Below are 18,772 nucleotides of genomic sequence, written 5' to 3'. Positions count from 1 at the left end.
AATTTGAAAATATTTACGCGATCTAACCCCCCCCCCCCACCTATATTTTGGATAATATTGGTCGCGAAAGCCTACGTGTTAAACCATAATAATAGGTGTTTATCTTTTCTGGCAGTAGTAAAACTGGAGGTTGCTGCTATAAGATGTTCAAACACCAATTGTAACGCTTAATAGGGGTGGGGGGGTTAGATCGCGTAAATATATACGTGTGTCGTTAAAACCCGCCACCACCCGACACAGCCAACTAGTAAAGGTTGTCACGTAAACAGAACGTGACAATTCGTCACTAGTACAGCACTAGTGTATAGTAGTGTGTAGTGTATAGTGTAGTATACTAGTACAGCACTAGTGTATAGTAGTGTGTAGTGTATAGTGTAGTATACTAGTACAGCACTAGTGTATAGTAGTGTATAGTGTAGTGTACTAGTACAGCACTAGTGTATAGTGTAGTGTATAGTGTAGTGTACTAGTACAGCACTAGTGTGTAGTGTATAGTGTAGTGTACTAGTACAGCACTAGTGTATAGTAGTGTATAGTGTAGTGTACTAGTACAGCACTAGTGTATAGTAGTGTATAGTGTAGTGTACTAGTACAGCACTAGTGTATAGTAGTGTGTAGTGTAGTATACTAGTACAGCACTAGTGTGTAGTAGTGTAAAGTGTGGAGTAGTGTATAGTGTAGTGTACTAGTACAGCACACCGGTGTATTGGAGAGCCAAGCCACAACATTTACAAACTGAGTTCGACGTTTCGCCAGTAATATCAACTAACAGCTAATGTAATATATTGGCCATTGGAGTAAACTTATCGGAATATTTGGTGTTGACAATTGAGATAATTAGTGTCCACTCTTGTATCAACATCTCTCTCAGCTGTCTAAATAAAAGTGTTGCATCCGAATCATCTCTTGCTGCTCGAATACCCCATGGTGTTTTCTTACTGGACTTAATGCCACGGCAGAGTTTATTTTGTAACGTTTTGACCAAGAATTGGCTCATAGAATAAACTGCGCATATTTCCCGAGGCTATGCTAAACGGTAATTTTGGAACGTATATTTTAAAAGTAAAGCTGAAAGAGTGCGGTACATAGCTTGCACAATACAATATTATAATAATAATTATAAATGTATATGTCACGTGCCAGTCGAAATGTAAGCACCCCAATTTAGCTCCGAAGGACAGCCACAGGGTTAAAATTATCCACATCGTTTATCAATCTAGATTTGAAGTTTTCGTTACTACAGAGATCCATACTCTTTGGTTCTTTCGGTAAAGTCACGTGGGTATAAAATAAATTAAATGTATTTGATTTACACCGTCACATGATTCGGGTGAGAATCTGACGCAAGGTGGAGAAACGAGAGCTTGATGCAATGCTTGCACGAGTCACAGGAAAGCACTCCCCGCCTAGGAGCTATAGAGAATATAAATACTGCACAGAGTAAACTTGGCAATCCCACAGCAACACACAAATAAACAAATAAAGGATTGACGTCACTGCGCCCAGGGCATAGGAACGATACAGACACACACCTTATGACACTTTTAGAAATAACCCTCTAAACAAAAGGCACGCGGACTCTCTTTCAGCAGGTGATGGAACATAACAATGTAAATATCGTATCAGAGATAAGGCTTCACTTTGAAACGTGGGTTTACTGTTATTTCAGGATTAGTGGATTTTGTTAACAAATTCTAAAGGTGTAATGACTTTTCTTTCCCACTATGAAACAAGAATGATGCCAAGACCAGAAATGACGGAGAAATTACTGATTTACAAAGTACACTATTTCATTAAAATTCAAAAATGACAATGAGATAGCCAGGTGGGTCAGACGTCAGACACCAATTGTAGTAAGTTGTTGGTTTCAGCCTGGTCACCAGTAACTGCACACATTTCTTTTGAATGACACATTCGTTTTTCACTTGGTTAATATCCAAGATAATTAAATATACACACACACGAACATTTCACCATATTGCAGCATGTGGGAATGTGGGCTCCTGGTGTGGCTAAAATGGAGCACATGAAGAGATCTAGGTCGTAGTTCCTTCACATCTCCTTCCACGGGTCATGCTCCAACATGTCGAAATGGTGGGGGTCACACTGCTCTGTGAGAGTTCTGAATGGATGTCCCTTCGTCTCAGAACACGATGCTCACAGTGACGTTGGAACAAAATAGCGAGCACAAAAATTGAAGAAATATCCCGATACCAATAATACAAATATCATTAGTATGAACACACACAGACAGAAAGTTACTTAAAAACATTTATTTTAGTAACACAAGACTACAGATAATGTACATCACGGACAACATTCGTGTTTAAGATGCTAGGTTTTTCTGCATTCGTGGCAAAGGCCAGAGGCCCGGGCATCTCGGCCATCTGGCGAACAGCCCGACAGCAAGCTCGCTCTCGTTACTCGGTCCAGCGGTGTCCGCAGTGTGGTGCAGTGCACACGTAGTACAGCCTCATGGCGTCCTGAGCGACAAGAGATCATAGATGGCACATGTCGAAAGGCAACAAAGACAAACCAATTACAAGACGTTCTGTAAATGGTGAGGCATTAGGCAGAAACGTGCATGCAGGCTGGAAACAAGAGTACTAATAATGACTACTACTATTACACTGTGCTTACTTTGGGTTTTTTTCTGTGCAGAAACATCGCTCGGTGAATAGTTACGCGTTAAACTGAAATGCCGTGCGTAATTCAGTACGCATCCTTTTCTGGAGCGCTGGTTGTGCCCTATGGCAGAGATGGAAACATGTCTCACGTTTCAAATGCCTAAATGCTATTGTGGCACACTTTACACCATGGCAACTGCTGTTACATAGGACATTACGCCACAGGCTGTCGCCTCAAGGTCCAATTTGCTAGATGTTCCATCCACCCAAGTGTTGCTAAACAGGCACTCAAACGTTAACGGAACATTGCACTGCAAAATCGCTGGGTTACATGTTTTTTTTTTAAAGATGAAAAAACACTGCATTGTAAGCTAAAATATTAACGCGATTTAGACAAATGAAAACAAGTTTGGTGAGACTCCCTCTATTTATATAACCATAAACATGCCCTCTGCAGCTCGCTTTTAATAGCCTAAGTAAGCACGCGGTATGGGATTGCAGTATTTGGGTGTGCAGATAAGGTATGCGTTTGAGTGAGGCTGGAGGTAAAACAAACAACTTGGGACTTATTTTCCTCTGAAATGAATTAGTTAACTCATCCGTTGTACAGCTCTTCGCTGTGCTTTATGACTGTACAAAGAGGTTAAACCCAAAAACACATTTAAGAGTTTACATCTCAATTATCAGGAGTCAGATTATTCGGGATGCAGATTAAATCATGCTTGCAAAACAATATTTTTTTTAAATTTTGGATTGCATGCTCATTGGTACCTTTTACACGCCGATTATATTATCGGCTGCTCTTTAAAGAAATAAAAAAACTACACAATTGTATGTCTTGACTCCCATTCAACAAGGGTAAACAACACGTTTGTATAGTCGAATTTACATACGTTTTGTATTACCTGTGTTTTCATTCTATCTGGGCCATCCCTCCCCCACCAATCACCCCAGATAATCATGCTTCCTGTACACGTTTTAACAAGCTGGCTAACAAATCCATTCAGGGAGCCTCCTGTTTGTGAGGAAATTTGACCTCGGGAAGAAATGTGTGCGCACAGGAAATATTAACACGTGAGGTGCACATTGGTTATAGGCAAGCGTGTACATTCTGATGCATGCTAATCATGCTGGTATTCAGAACATAACTTTTCTTCATGCAATGCAATTTTACTCGTAATTTTTTGCCATTCAAATAAACAACTTAACAGATTTGTCCTTTAGTATTGGTAAGCTGTGCGGTTAACGTCGTTGTGATCGGTTTATGAGTTTTGTCCTCATATGGACAGACATACAAGTATGTTCTGAGTCACGAGAAATGGTGGCTTACTGAGGCCCTCATCCAGCAGTGGATTGACTTTGGCTGATGATAATATGTTTTTGGGCACAGCAATGAGTAACCTTGTGGATTAATACAAGTATTGGCTCACCTCCGCCCTTGCGCTGTGCGACTGGAAAAACACGGCTTCTTTGTGGCCACATCTGTGGGGGCAGAATTAAACAAACAGCGTCTCCAGGTACAACGTCAACGACAGTTAACAAAGTCAATGCCAATTCCAATTTTGTTTTTATTTCACGTCATTCTAGTCACCTATTTTTTGTGGATAAACATAAATACTGACTTCATATGTTGTCAAATAAACACAATTAGGATGCCACCCATCCAATCATGGTTATAATCAAGACTCTGCTCTAAAGATAATGCCCTCATCACAGTATGTGTCACCAGTAGTGACTTTGAAAGTGAAACAAATCCAGGAAGTTACTAAACTTATTTTCACGCGAATAAGCTGAGGGGTGGGGTGCACTGATAACGCAGTGGTACTCTGAACTGCTCGAGTTACATTCCTGGCCACGGCTAACACACCAGTGGCGAGTGATAGCAGAATCGTTCCCCACTTAGGCAGCCAGAGCCGGCCAGCGTCAAGTATGGTCAAATAACTCTCACAATCCACAAAGCGTTCAAGTTATTTATCCTACTTCTCAATAGAACTCAGTGGATGAGTAACACTATGGAACACGATTTTTGTTCCTGGGTAGTAAGTGTTATTTTCTAATTGTTTATGCCTCACAAGTATAAAAAATGGCTATTATTCCCCACAAACTTGGATTTTGTGACCAGGACTTTATGTGAAGGAATGACACAAGTGCACACGTTTTCTCACTGAAAATAGATACATTTCAAAATATCACTGTCCTGGTCACAAAAGCAAAGTTTGTGGGTAATAATAGCCATTTTATGTACTTTTGAGGCATAAGCAATTAGGAAATAACACTTACTACCCAGGAAAAAAAACATTTTGTTACACAGTGTATTGTGTGCTGCTCACTTTGGACATGGGTGGTCTTCTGTACGGGGCAGTGTAGGATCCTGGGCCACGTCGGCAATGATCTGAGTCAGCTCGCTGGCAAACGAGAGAGGGGCGGAGGGCATCGAAGACAAAAAACATCGACACAAGTCTCAAGCGCTCTTTGATGTAACCTATCATAGATGGTGTAAGACAGTTCGGGATGGTGTGAGATTGTGACATTCTTGGATTCAAGGTTGGGACACGCAAGGCTCAGGAAGAGAGCCTTTTAGACCAAGTTCAAGTGTCAAGGTCAGTCAAAACTGAAAGCTCGGCATTTAATTTTGGCCCAACATTTGACTTACAATAAAAATTAGCAATCATTCACAATTTAGAAACTTTATAAAAATTACCACGACGAAGAATTACGCATTACAAGTTCTCTGACTGAGGGCGCCTCTGGTCACACGCCAAGGAGAGATTGTCCTTGAGGCTGAGGACTGGCCTCTAGGCCACCTCTATGTTGGATCATCTTTCCAAGTTATCCTGACCCCATGTTGCAGACAGGAGGACAGACTCACTCGACTTCGTGGGTGATCTTGTTGACGTAGATGCAGCTGTTGTCAGCTTCCTGCTGGTAGTCACAGTTCCTGCACTGAGCACAAACATAAAGAGACCTCCACTCACAACCACACCGCTAACAAACACAAACATCGTGCCAGCTGAACAACTGTAATCAGTGGCGTCACTTCTTTGGTCAAACACCGCTGATGTGAATTGAGAGGGTGTCCTGGAAAAAGCTGATAACCAAAAATATATATTTCAGTTTTGATTAACTGCCAGGGGTAATATCAGTGGTTAGTGGCACGTCGTGCCGTCTTTGAGCCCCGCCCCCCTCCCTCCCGATACGTTCCATTCATTGGCTACCACATTCTGATTAGCTCCGCCCCCCTCTCCTCCCCCCTCAACTTACTTTTAAGGGATTACATCTTGAATCATTGCCTCACTTGATGCAGCAAATCTGGCTGTGACGGTCCCACCTGATGACGGAGACTTGTGTTGCCTCCGAAACGTCGTGATTTTTATTTTATTTTACTTTCATTAATTTTAATGTTTTACCTACGTGACTTTACCGAAAAAACCTAAGAATATGAATCCTTGCAGTCACGAAAGCTTCAAATCTAGAATTAGGTTAGTGATATGTGAACAAGTCTTGAGCCACCCATCGCCAATCCGTATATTTACTAATTCGTGTGAAGCAAGTTAAATAACCCCCATGACCAACAGAGCGGGAGGAGATCTTCATCCAGCAATAGAATGACAAAGGGCCACATAATTACTTTCTAAATTGACAGCAGTCCTGAATGTATTACCACTGCATGCAAAATGAGATATTACCCGAAAATGTCTGTAGCATTTAGTGGCAACAATATCAAAGCACAATTCTACGACATTATTCTATTAACCACATTCCCTAAACCTAACAATATAACCTGTGGTTGGAATTTTGAAAGCATCAAACAGTCCAGGTAAAAGTCTTTCTGACAGATTCAGTGTTTTGCTATAAAGCCACCAAATGTGTGGGCTGGGGGGCAGGTGGACACGTGGTGAGCTGGCAGCCCCCTCCTCCGATTCAGCCCTGCCCACTTTTACTGAGCCCACTCAACCACTCGCCCGTTCCAGCAGTGGCCTCGCTTTTCTTTTCTGAGCTTGGCCCTGCAGACTGCTGCTCATAGGCCACCACCAGAGGTCGCAAACGGGTTTTGATTCCTTACCCGTACCCGGCCGCACCAGGGTCGCAAATGGGTACCCGTTCCCTACCCGTACCCTACCCGAAATGAGTGATATGAGTGATAAACGGTTACTCACCAGTGACTCACGGCCTACCCGTACGCGTACCCGGCCGCACCAGGGTCGCAAACAGCTACCCGTAACCGGCCGGGTACGGGTAGCCGGGTATCGGGTAGGGTACGGGTATCGGGTACACAGTTGCGACCTCTGGCCCCCACCCACAAAGATAAGCCCATTTGTTTGCCTAAGTCGTGAGTCGAACATGATTGCAAGCATTTTTTTAAACCATGACCAAATGCTTTCGGGCTCCAGGAGAGCCTCTGTGAAACCACTTGGGACTGTCCCAGCCCAAAACCAGAACGCTTAGTGGCTTTACTTTGTTTGATACCAGGAGAAATGCGTTTGTTTCAGTCTTAAAATAAGCAGCACTTGCAGAGCAATATCTAATTCTTAGGTTTTTTCGGTAAAGTCACGTAGGTAAAAAATTAAAATTAATAAAAGTAAAATAAAATAAAAATAAAATAAAAATTACGACGTTTCGGAGGCAACACAAGCTTCCGTCTTCAGGTGGAATAGTTCCGTCTTCAGGTGGAACGGTTCCACCATTCCACCTGAAGATGGAAGCTTGTGTTGCCTCCGAAATGTCGTGATTTCTATTTGATTTTACTTTTATTAATTTAAATTTTTAACCTACGTGACTTTACCGAAAAAACCTAAGAATATGAATCCTTGCAGTCACGAAAGCTTCAAATCTAGAAGCAATATCTCACTTACAGAGTAGAGGAGAATCCTGTTCTCCTTATCCTCCTTCGGGTAAAGCATGTTGTTGCTGAAACGGAATAAGACACGTTGTTCCCATGTTATTACTGCGGCACCTGTAAACACCTCTCCTGCATGAGTTGGTATGGTTAATTGTAGAGTATTACAGGAAGAGAACATGCTTTGTTGTATCAACAACATGTGAGTAAATACTATGTAAGTAAACCTGCCCATTGGCTTTCTAAACCGGTTTCAACATTTTGGGTCTCATAAGCAGGCAGGCTTGCTAAATAAATGCTGGTGGGTTGAAATGTTATTGTAAAAAGCACGAAAACTGATAGGCTGATGGACCAAAATAAATACTGCTTTTACTTGTGTGGAGCCAGAATGGAGTTCTGTTAATGTGATTAAACACATCACGCTCCACGGTTGAGCTTAATGAGTTTGTTATTTGAACCAGCGTTTAACCAAACCCTAAAACCTATCCAATAATGCATCAGTGAGTCTTAAGACTTTATTTACGAGGGTTCCTACATTGGCACGTTTGGTCAATTCCTTGTGAAGAGTTGTTAACAGCCATGATCAACCCACTGTTGGATGAAGGCCTCACCAACAATGACAACCTATTTGCTTCAGTGGTTGTTGCAATACGCCACAATTCATAAGCGTTCATTCCATTTGCTCCATCGCACGTCAGTGGACATGTCCATACCTGTCAACCCCTGATCAGTGCCTACATTATTGCCATACCAATTCAGCTGTCACTCCGTGCCCTTATACATCTCAAAAGTTCATCCTATAAAGTCCCATCACAAGGGAGAAACACAAACAAATTTTTAAAAATGTGCCCGTATTGAAACGGCTGTACGCCGTATGGACCTGAAAACTCAATGTCCCTGTACAAGAATAGGGGGTAAACCGCATGGATTGACTGGTTTGGCCAAGTAAAATGTGGCAGATGACGACCGCGAGAGATGGTAAACGCCTTCATAGAGCAGTGGATATATCATGACGATGATTGTATTACAGGAATCTGATGTTGATACATCGCTGTCAAACCATACGGTTTCCCCCGTGTTATTGTACGGGGAAATTGAATTTTGAGGTCCATACTGGGCACAGCCGTTTCAGTACGGGCAAACCCCCCCCCATAATTTGTGTATTTTTCTCCCTTGTAGATGGATCTTTGTATGATGAACCTTGAGATTTATAATCGGCACGGGGTGGCCAATAAGGCCTGAATTGGTCTGTAATAAGCTGGGCAATGATAAGGGGTTGACAGGTATGGGATCGTGAGATGGTAAATGGCTTATAGGCTTTCATAGAGCTGTGGATAGATAATGACGATTGTTGTAGTATAAATGTGATGTTGACAGGGCACGGAAACACATTACCAACTTCCTTGTACCGAATTAAATAATAATACATTAGTTAGAATTGCTACTACCGATAGGAACGGTTACTCAGTCTACTAGAATGTATACTGCTGATTGTATCCGTAGAATGTTCTAGAAAGTGTTCCGTTATAGCTTCTCAAACATTTATTCAGCGATGCGTTTTTTACCTGTTGCTTATGAAACTAGTCTCCAATTAACCCTCGCCAGGCATGAATAAAGGAGACATCGCCTGGTCACGCTCAATTGGATATTGTCCTTCATGCAACAAAGAATTTGTGCAGTGCTAATCTCCTGTTAACAACCACTCAACGATGGAAATTCCACGTTAATATGACGGAGTGGAGTATATCCACAGCACCACCAACATTGTTGGCTTCCCACAAAGCGGTACAGTATTTGTTTTAAGCGCCCCGGAAAGTGAAATTAACCGACCACCGCGTCTTCGCCAAAGAAAATCAACTCAACACATTCGTCAATAGCTGTGTTGGTGGCCGATACAAAGGAAACCACACAGTAGGCGACGTTGAAAGCAATGGCTCTTCACAGCACCACATAAACATACTCACCACTCCTGACAAAACTTAATTCCGACGAAGCCGGGTCCTTCGCTGACTGCTTCGCCAAACTCCATGTTTCGATTGGCAACAGTTACAATAACAATGTAAATAATTATGAACGGTAACGATATTAACAACAAGGCCGCGTTAACGAGAGTACAATCGTTCAGATGCTGTCAAACACGTGCGTCACCGCGCACTGACTGACCCCGGAAGTGACGTTGCGTGCACAAATGTAACAACATTTTTTATTTTACGGAAGTAATTAATTTTAACGAAGATACGAGTACAGTGTTGCCGCAGTGAAATAGATGTAACAACAACAAATGTGGATGTAAAGAGCGTGTGTGTGTCCTCTTAGGATTTTTCGGTAAAGTGACGTAGGTAAAATAATAATAAAATAAAATAATAATAAATGAAAATAGCGACATTTGATTTAATTTAGTTATTTTAATTTATTATTATTTTATTTCATTGTTATTTTACCTACGTGACTTTACCGAAAAAACCTTAGAGTACACACACACGCTCTTTACATCCATATTTGTTGTTGTTACATATATTTAATTTAGTTATTTTCATTTATTATTATTTAACTTTATTATTATAATTATTTTTTACCTACGTGACTTTACCGAAAAAATTTAACAATATGAATCCTTGCAGTCACGAAAGCTTCAAATCTAGCGTGTGTGTGTTTATCTCCAAATTCATTTCCGCTTCCTGGGGTCAATCTCGCGCGCACGTGGTTCGCACGTGGGGTCACTAACCACGTGCTTGAGGGCGGCGTCGGCTGCTGGTGGTGGTGGTGGTGTGAGTCGTCACCGTGAATTACGTTCAGCGTTGGTAAATAAATGACAACACTCGCAAACATGCGGTCAAGACGTACGGTTTACCCCGTGTTATTGTACGGGGAAATTTAGTTTTCAGGTCCATACGGCGTACAGCCGTTTCAATGCCAGCACAAACATGTTTTTGTCTATTTGTTTGTGGTTTCTCCCTTGTGATGGGACTTTGTAAGATGAACGTTGATATTTCTAAGGGCACGTGGTGACCAATAAGGTGTGAATTGGTCTGTAATAAGCTAGGCAGTGCTGATAAGGGGTTAACAGGTATGTGTGCATCCACATATCGAGCAAGCAGCATCAGCATGCAAGATTACAAACAGCATAAGTAACATCATTGACACAAACGATCAAAATTAATACATAAAACCGCTTTTGTTGAGTAACATAAATGTGTGTCTATTCGTCTGTGTGTCTCCCTTGTGATGGGACGTTGTAGGATGAACGTCGATGTTTACAACAACACTTGCAAACAAACGTGCGACACTGACCAACAATCGTGATGTGCAATCTTGCAGGCGATCGATTTAGGCGGCTTGAAAGTGGGTTAGTTATAAAGGAGCCCAGGTAAAGTTGGCTGTGTCGTGGGGGCGATGGTGATGCACAACGTGGGCGTTGAATGGGCTGCTTGGCGGACACGTGGCGGGCGGCGTGGGTTAAAACGCTGCCCATCGTGGTGAAGTATGGTCAAATATACTCTTAGGTTTTGTCGGTAAAGTCACGCAGGTAAAAATTAAATAATAATATTTCTGATATTTTTATTTATTAATAAATAATTATTAATAAATAACAAAAAGAAATACTTTTTTTAATTTCTATTATTTTAATTACTTATTTTTATGTTTTACCTACGTGACTTTACCGAAAAAACCTAAGAGTATGAAATCCTTGCAGTCACGAAAGCTTCAAATCTAGAATTAGGGGACGACTCCCTCATCCCGCAGTGACATGACATAACAGACTTGTCCGTGCGTCATTATTAATACGATCACTTACAAAATTTCGCTCAGCTTTGCCTAATTTTCGGAGCTGCACTCAACGCATACGAACACCCGCAACAACCGCGCTAATCGCGCCTCCGATGTGCACGGTTGGCGACGTACGGTGCGAAAGAAGTCCAGCACACACACTCGTTCATTCTCCATCGTCTTGCATCTCTTCACTCTTGTGCTGTGTCCGTTTACCCCCCTCCCCACCTCCTCTCTCGACCCAGGTTCCCGCTGCCCCATGTCCCTGGAGAGCCTCTTCGCATCCCCGCCTGCACCCCTCAACAGCGGCAGCGACCCCCCCTCGCTCAGCCCGGCGTCTGTGGCCGGGTAAATGTTGGGGAGGGGGGGGGAGAGAATGGGGGGTCAACGTTGTGGTCAGCAGAGGGCAGTGAAGCAACATTGACCAGCAGTCACGAAAGCTCCAAATTAAGATTGAGCAGCGTGGTCGTCCGATTAACCCCCACGGCTCATCTTCTTGGTTATTTCGGTAAAGTCACGTAGAAGGGAAGTAATAAAATAAAAAAAGATAATAAAATATTATTATTTTATTTTATTAATAAAACATAATAAAATATTATTATATTATTTTATTATGTTTTATTTTTATTATTTTATTACTTCCCTTCTACGTGACTTTACCGAAAGAACCAAGAAGATGAATCCCTGCAGTCACGAAAGCTTTCAATCGAAACCCCCACGGCGTCGGCGGGCCCCTTGTCTAGCAGTGGGTGAACAACAGGGCAGTACAAGGAGAAAGAGGGTCGTGGAGAGGTGAAGGTCAGATGGGAAGCGACCAGATGAGTCGAGAAGAGATGAGGATCGGTGATGGGGGGGGAGCTAGGAGGAACGAGGTGATAGAATAATAGCTCGGGGTAGACGATGACGAATCTTAAGGGACGAAAAATGGGCATGAGAAGTACAAGCGGTGACGAGGGGAGGACCAGAGAAAAGTAAGGAAGAACGAGGAGGGACTAGATTAGAAACACCCCTGATAAGGAGTACGCACGCGTACAATGCCGATCTTGTTCTTTCGTGTGGCTGCTGATGTAGACGCAGAGCGACAACTACAATTTCACATTCAGGTGGTCAAGCCAGATAGCCGCATCAGTAGCGGCGTGTATCGCTGTGTTGTCTCCGTTGTGTTTGTAGATCGGGACATTGCGTCGTTATTTGAACCTTATGGCGGTACCTCGGGGTACCATAATACCCCGGCTCACGCACAATGTCCGTGATGCAGTCACTTTTAATCTGTTGATGGTCGGCGATGCGGCAATCGACTCATCTCGACGAGCTGCGCACGATGCACTATTCAAAGTTGCATATTTCGACAATGGATTTTGTTATGCTGATGTTTGGCGTTTCTGCATCGCAAAGTGGCACTGATTTCGGATTGATTGGTACCCCAGTCGCGGAGTTAAGTACACCCCTGGAAAAAATAGTCTCCCAGAAATAAAATATTTAATTGCCTCGGCCCATTTTGTATTATTTGGTACCCCGGGGTACCGCCATGAGGATCAATTGTTGTGTGGTCTGTTCTAGATGACCACAATAGAAGACACTGACTGACGCGATTGTTGTAACCGCCTCCGCTGCCTGCCATCCTGGTTATGTCTGTCAGTGGAGCGCTCACGGTGATTAGCAATGTCGGTCGTTCAACGGAGGAGGTGGATGAAGGGGAGTGCACACTCCGGAGACCCCACGCTGACCTCGCCACCGCAAGGAGCGGCACAGGGAAGCGAAAGAGAATGAAGGAGGCGGCGGCTGCGGCTGCTGTGGTGGCGCACGCCAAGCAACAGCGAACGGTACAGCAGCAGCGGCCGGTCAGCGAAGAGAGGGTGACGTCTCATCGCTTCAGCCACAACAACAATTTATATTTAGCATATGAACGTAATCGCATCTCTGGATGCTCTACAAACTGGGTTGGGTGGTTGGTATAGGTTAGATCACTCAGGTTTGTTGACTTCTGGGTGTACCACGTGTATGATCTTTGCCTGGCCACCAATGACTGCACAAAAACGAAAATATTTTTTCCCACCAAATTCCTCTTATTTCCCCTCTAATCATATCTATTTTTGCTGTCTTTAAAGAGTAAATAGATTTTTTTTTGTGCCAACGGGGTGGGAATTGTGGTCCGTACATTTTCGTGTCATGTGCGCCATCCACGGGGTTTGCAGTCATTTCAAAAGTGTTTAATTCCAAAAGCCTGTCTTCTTTTCTCGCTTTCAGCCAACAGAGTCCGTGCTTGACATCCATACAAAAACACTGATATCACCATTACCTGTTGGAAATTCGATCTTTGTTGATAGGTGGATTCTAGTCATTTTCATTACGATATCAAAATCTGCAGGGATTTGCTTTTGCTCTTTTTATCCTTGATGCTTACAAAAAGTCAATGTAATTCTGCTCCAGGTCGAGTCAAACGTTTCCACGAGCCCACGGACGGACGCGCGCTTGGCCCAGCCTTTCGACCTCGTCTCTGCGAGTGGCTTCGGGGTGTTCGAGGTCCCTCTCACTCACATGGTGGGCGACGTGGCCACGGAAGAGCTGCGCAAGCTGGCAGACAGGCACGAGGAGGAGAATAATGACGAGGGTGGTGTGCAGGATGAGTTCCTGGGAGGGCTGGATCGCAACCGGGAGGCGAAACTCACAGCAGCAGCAGCAGCAGCGATGCTGACTTGTGCCGTCACACAGGCAGACAAAGGTGATGCCCAAGGACCGCTTTCGGTCTCACTCGCCACTGATATCAGCCATGTTGTTTCTTGAGGTTGTAGTTTGCCGTCTGGTTGGGCAATGACCGACAGAGCTTCCCCTTTGATGCAGGGATGACGCGGCGCACCGAGCCGGTGTGCACTCTTCCCCGAGGAGCGAAGAGAGAGGGGAAAGGTCAAGGAGCTATTGGGCGGCTGCTCACTCTCGCCAGTAATGGCGTTGACCCGACAGACCGTCAGGAGGTGTGTACGGTTTTCCCCTCGAATCTTCCAAAAATTATTTCATCGTACTTGCAGTTGCTATTATACTGTATTTGTTACGGATATAAGCAGCATAATATAGTGAGCTGTCCATTTAAATTTTATGGAATTTCCTAAAATGCGACAAAAACTTAGGTTGTGATGTTTGCGACGCTGTTGCAGAAAGGCGAGCTGCCAGTGAATCGGATGTCGATTCCAGGCGCGGGGGAGAAGGAGGAGGGAGAGGTGGAGTTGATTGAGACAGATTCCTCACCTCTCAATCTCGGCTCACAGGTGATTTTGCTTAGGCGCGTGACCGCAGCGCACGCAGAAAATCCGCTGCGTTTATAGAGATTGAAGAAATCTCTTTCTGCAGCTGGCTCGGAGATCGAATCACTGCTCATAACCTGGGTTCGAATCTGGGCTTCACTCACCAGTGATAAAAACAAATACACATCATTACCTTTATTATTATCAGCATAATTGTTATGCATAGGATATGCACAATTAGTCAAAAGTCTAGTTTCCAGGAGAGTCCTGGGTGATTACACAAATACATCGGTTTGTGCTCTCCTTTGACTGCCATTCCATCATTATTTTCGACCACTGGCTATCATCCCTTCTTGCCAAGCCCGCTGACTTTTCTTAATCGTAAATATGATGTCTCTAACTTTCCTATGTTCTCAGATCATGTCTTCTCCTTCCTGTCTCCATGCTCTTAAGGGACAAGTGAACTGTGTTAAGGATCAGCGGAAGGAGGAGGAGGCTCAAGTCTGCGTGCCGCATGCCGCGAGCGGTTTCGGGGTGTTTGAGCTCCCTCTCACTGTCATGGTGGGCGACATCTATGAAGGAAAATCCCACAGACTCTTCGATGGTGGAGGAGAAGAAAGAGGCAAACACGCAGATGGAAACAACAGCGACATGGACAACGATAGCGATTATGATGGCGGCGGCGGCGGTGGTGGTGATGATGACGACTTCATTCAAGAGCTGTCTCGATACCAGGCAGCGAAATCTGCGGCAGCACAAGCAGTAGCAACAGGTGAGATGCACGTGCCCAAACCTGGACAGCTTCTGCCCCTTAAGGCCATGATACGAGAGGGCAGGGCCCTTCAGATGGCCGCCTGCGGGCCAGATATGGCCAGCGAAGGCTCTTTGAGTGGCCCGTTCAGAGATTTGGCTCACTGAGTCGTAATGAGATGCAGGTTGTTGAGATTAATGAGAGATAAAAAAGAGATAGAGATGGGGACAGCTTTTAGAGAAGAGAGAGACGAGTGAGCTGAGAGATAAATAAGAGTGAGATGAAACACTTGGAGAAATGAGGGAATAGGTTAGTGGTCACGTACTGGTGTTATGACAAGATGATGCCATGTATCATAACGTCCGTACAGATGACACTTATGTAAAGACATCACATGACATAAGGTCATGTGGTCCGCCAGCACATGCTAGTTTTATTACGTGACCCGCTAGAAAATATAAGGTACCCTGCAAGAGGGCAATGTCATGGTAATCGTTACAAGCAACTAATTTTTTAGTAAATGACATCCGTCCAGTTAGAGAAAGTGTCCATTGGGATCCACCATCAACGTCACAGGGACCAGCGTGTTGGGAGTCCTCTTCCGATTTGCACGCACTTTGACTGACAACGACGACGTCTTATTTTATAAAGGAGCCGCGTGAAACTAACTGGGAGAGCATCTTCTTGGTTCTTTCGGTAAAGTCACGTAGAATGGAAATAATTAAATAAGAAAAATAAAACATAATAAAATAATTCTCACGACGTTTCGGCCACAACGCAAGCAGCCGTCCTCAGGTGAGGAGCCGTCCTCAGGTGAGGACGGCTGCTTGCGTTGTGGCCGAAACGTCGTGAGAATTGTATTTTATGTTTTATTTTTATTGTTTTATTATTTCCCCTCTACGTGACTTTACCGAAAGAACCAAGAAGATGAATCCCTGCAGTCACGAAAGCTTTAAATCGAAATTTAACTGGGAGAGCGTTGTCGTGAATTTGTCCGCGGTTCCTTTGACGCAGAGGCGTTGGGAAGGTGTCGAGCGTTTGCCGTCGCGACGGCGCCACGCGGGGCGTTCGCGGCGAGAGGAAGGGTCGTGGCTCGCGGGCGCGGTGGGGTCCGTGGCGGCGGGACCTTCGTCCGTCGCGGGGCGGCAGATCCGCAACACGTAAGATCTTTGCGCGGCCGCCCTCCCTTGCACACATCGCTGAAGGACCAGGCACGAGCCGGAAGGTTTCCAGGCAGTGAGCCGACGCTAATTGCTCTGCAGTTCTCTACATATTGAGATGTTTTCAGCCAATTGGTGAGTGTGCACAAGATACGTGTGGGAGCAAACCGGAGCAGCGAGAGAAAACCCATGCATGCGAGGGAGCAGCAGTCTTATCCGATACATAAAGGACAGATGATATCACTCCACACTTTGCTGGACTGCATTCTGCTGGCAAGCCAGGGTATTGCATCTCGATGCCCACTGGGAAGGGACGTCGCCAGAGGTCGCAAACGGGTTTTGATTCCTTACCCGTACCCGGCCGCACCAGGGTCCCTACCCGTACCCTACCCGAAATGAGTGACAAACGGTTACACACCAGTGACTAACGGACTACCCGTACCCGTACCCGGCCGCACCAGGGTCGCAAATGGGTACCCGTACCCAGCCGGGTAGGGTACGGGTTATCGGGTACCCGGTTGCGACCTCTGGACGTCGCGCAACATTTTGTCATTTGTGCGGCGATCCACTGCTGCCTCCACAGTGCAGGATTACAGGCCACGTGCATAGCGACCACTGCTTGGGGGTCGGCGTTTAGCTCACCTCGCGTAAAGGATGTACATTTAATACCTCTTTTGTACACATTCCCCTTCCCCCACAAGGTCCATCGGCCCCTGCAAAATAATCCCGCCGAGAAGAAGCAGAAAAAAAAGAACAAAAACAAGAAAGCATTGCCTCCGAAACCGAAACCGAAATACGCCTGCAAGTTTTACTTGGAAGGACGATGTACCAAGGTATGTCAAACATCCGTCTTTGGCTATTATTCCCATCATTATTTAAGCCATCATCATCTTCATTAGATATGTACAATCCATTGTTGAATGAAGGCCCCCTCCCCAAGCCGTCGCCATCTCTCATGTCTTGCGATACAATGAATCCAGCTTTCTGTGCGTCAGCTGATCTGGTGGCTCCATCTCCACGGCGGACGTCCTGTTGGGTTGCCGCGAGATAATATACAGCCGAGAGAAGTGTAATTAAATGCAATTCATGGTTCTCTGATCTACAAGTATAGCGAGATATTCTTCCTCACATACGTGCCGGTTCTTCGTACCTCATCGGTGGCGACCCCATTGAAGGAGGTGGTGCTGTGTGTGGTGTGTGCAGGGCGACGAGTGTACGTTCAGCCACGAGGGCATACCGGCCAACAAGAGGGAGATCTGCAAGTTCTACCTCAACAGCTTCTGCTCCAAAGGCTCCAGCTGCCTCTACATGCACAATATCCTTATCGCTCAGTGGCGATCTCAGTGGCGATCTCAGTGGCTGAAGCGTCGCAGTCGCTGGCATTCCAGTAAGAGGCAGGAAATCGTACCACTCGCGATGCTTCGATGTGGTGTTACCCGCTTAAGTAATTCGGAAGTAGTTTTTTTTATTTGGACTGTGACGCTCACGCACTTGGCTTACTCTCTGAACGTGAGAGGCTCTCTGTATAAGCCTCCGCTGTGAAGCGGAGAGGACGTATTCAAGACGAATGCAAAAAGTTAACCGGGGTGGCTGTTGGGTTTGAACCACGAACCTCTGCAATAAGCGATGAATGCGCTACCTCTCGACCATGATAGGGAAGTGCTGACGTATCGAGGTGTATGCAAATGACACGTTAACGTTTCATTCGGGCTAACGGAGCGAAAACTTCACAAAGGAGGCGGGCGTGAGGGGGGGGGGGGAAATTAGATGATAAAAACGAGACTGAGAAGAATTGATTCTTAAAAACGAATTGCGACCCCGAATCGTGGCGAATCGCTACGGGGCGACCGATTAAGTGACCCGTGGGCGTTAGCCACTCCGAAGCGGATGTGCGCAGTATTAACCAGGGCGGCCGCTCGACTCGAACCACACTCTGTACACAAGCGGCGGACGCGCGACCGCTGGGATGCGCCGCCGCTGGGCCATGCCACCGGTCCCCCACGAACCGTGAACCCGCGGCTGCTCCTTGACTTGGCGGGAGGCCCAACGCGACTTCCCTTGCAAGTTCTACCACACGGGCACGACGTGCTACGCCGGGGACCGCTGCCGCTTCTCGCACGCGGCCCTCACCGATGAGACCAAGGAGCTCCTGCTGAAGGTGGGCACCAGCGGCATTTTTTATCGGGAGCGCAGGCGGTGCAGCTGCACCCCCCACGGGCCAGAGGGGCCCAGGGAACCAGGTGCCGGGTTATGAAGAGGGGGTAAGAAATTGGACAGGGGCCCCATTTCATTGCTTGCACCACGACCCTTGCCAACAACCCCTGTCCGCTATATTCGCGACGGTAAAACTGCATTGATTATTGAATCGACTGTGACCCCGAGTCATGACA

The 18,772-nt window shown here is 45.4% G+C and overlaps 2 protein-coding genes across 4 annotated transcripts in view; one reads left to right on the top strand and one right to left on the bottom strand.

The window, feature by feature from the left end:
• Positions 1-2,258: 2,258 nt before the first annotated feature.
• Positions 2,259-9,821, bottom strand: POLR2I (RNA polymerase II subunit I). The gene is made up of 6 exons (XM_078606236.1): positions 9,429-9,821; positions 7,481-7,535; positions 5,497-5,570; positions 4,958-5,032; positions 4,058-4,109; positions 2,259-2,483 (listed from the first exon to the last, which is right to left on the bottom strand). The coding sequence occupies exons 1-6, from the start codon at positions 9,491-9,493 to the stop codon at positions 2,421-2,423; spliced, it is 384 nt and encodes a 127-aa protein (XP_078462362.1). The 5' UTR covers positions 9,494-9,821; the 3' UTR covers positions 2,259-2,420.
• Positions 9,822-10,152: 331 nt separating this feature from the next.
• The window catches only part of LOC144727413 (uncharacterized), an 11,551-nt gene continuing 2,931 nt past the window's right edge, over positions 10,153-18,772 (top strand). The window contains exons 1-11 of one of the 3 annotated variants that reach the window (XM_078606214.1): positions 10,153-10,265; positions 11,478-11,580; positions 12,872-13,055; positions 13,663-13,954; positions 14,074-14,204; positions 14,385-14,495; positions 14,925-15,243; positions 16,237-16,382; positions 17,084-17,215; positions 17,586-17,697; positions 18,431-18,540. In XM_078606214.1, the coding sequence (XP_078462340.1) occupies positions 11,492-11,580; positions 12,872-13,055; positions 13,663-13,954; positions 14,074-14,204; positions 14,385-14,495; positions 14,925-15,243; positions 16,237-16,382; positions 17,084-17,215; positions 17,586-17,697; positions 18,431-18,540 (1,626 nt within the window). In that variant the 5' untranslated portion in view covers positions 10,153-10,265; positions 11,478-11,491. Of the gene's footprint in view, positions 10,266-11,477; positions 11,581-12,871; positions 13,056-13,662; positions 13,955-14,073; positions 14,205-14,384; positions 14,496-14,888; positions 15,244-16,236; positions 16,383-17,083; positions 17,216-17,585; positions 17,698-18,430; positions 18,541-18,772 lie in introns of all 3 variants that reach the window. The other 2 variants (XM_078606213.1, XM_078606216.1) reach the window with 2 other exon arrangements.

The sequence above is a fragment of the Lampetra planeri genome, chromosome 25 (genome assembly GCF_965212315.1).
Source record: "Lampetra planeri chromosome 25, kcLamPlan1.2.h2, whole genome shotgun sequence".
In the NCBI taxonomy this organism is placed as follows: Eukaryota; Metazoa; Chordata; class Hyperoartia; order Petromyzontiformes; family Petromyzontidae; genus Lampetra; species Lampetra planeri.
The sequence above is the reverse complement of the archived record's forward strand: the minus strand, read 5'-3'. Positions and strand labels throughout refer to the sequence as shown.

What these genes read in the sequence shown, in the direction of transcription:
- POLR2I (XM_078606236.1), bottom strand. Translation starts at nt 9,493, where the DNA reads ATGGAGTTTGGCGAAGCAGTCAGCGAAGGACCCGGCTTCGTCGGAATT. An exon ending in AAGATCACCCACGAAGTCGA is followed by an intron (nt 5,033 to 5,496) that starts GTGAGTCTGTCC and finishes CTCGTTTGCCAG; the next exon opens with CGAGCTGACTCAGATCATTG. An exon ending in CGCACAGCGCAAGGGCGGAG is followed by an intron (nt 2,484 to 4,057) that starts GTGAGCCAATAC and finishes CTTGTCGCTCAG; the next exon opens with GACGCCATGAGGCTGTACTA.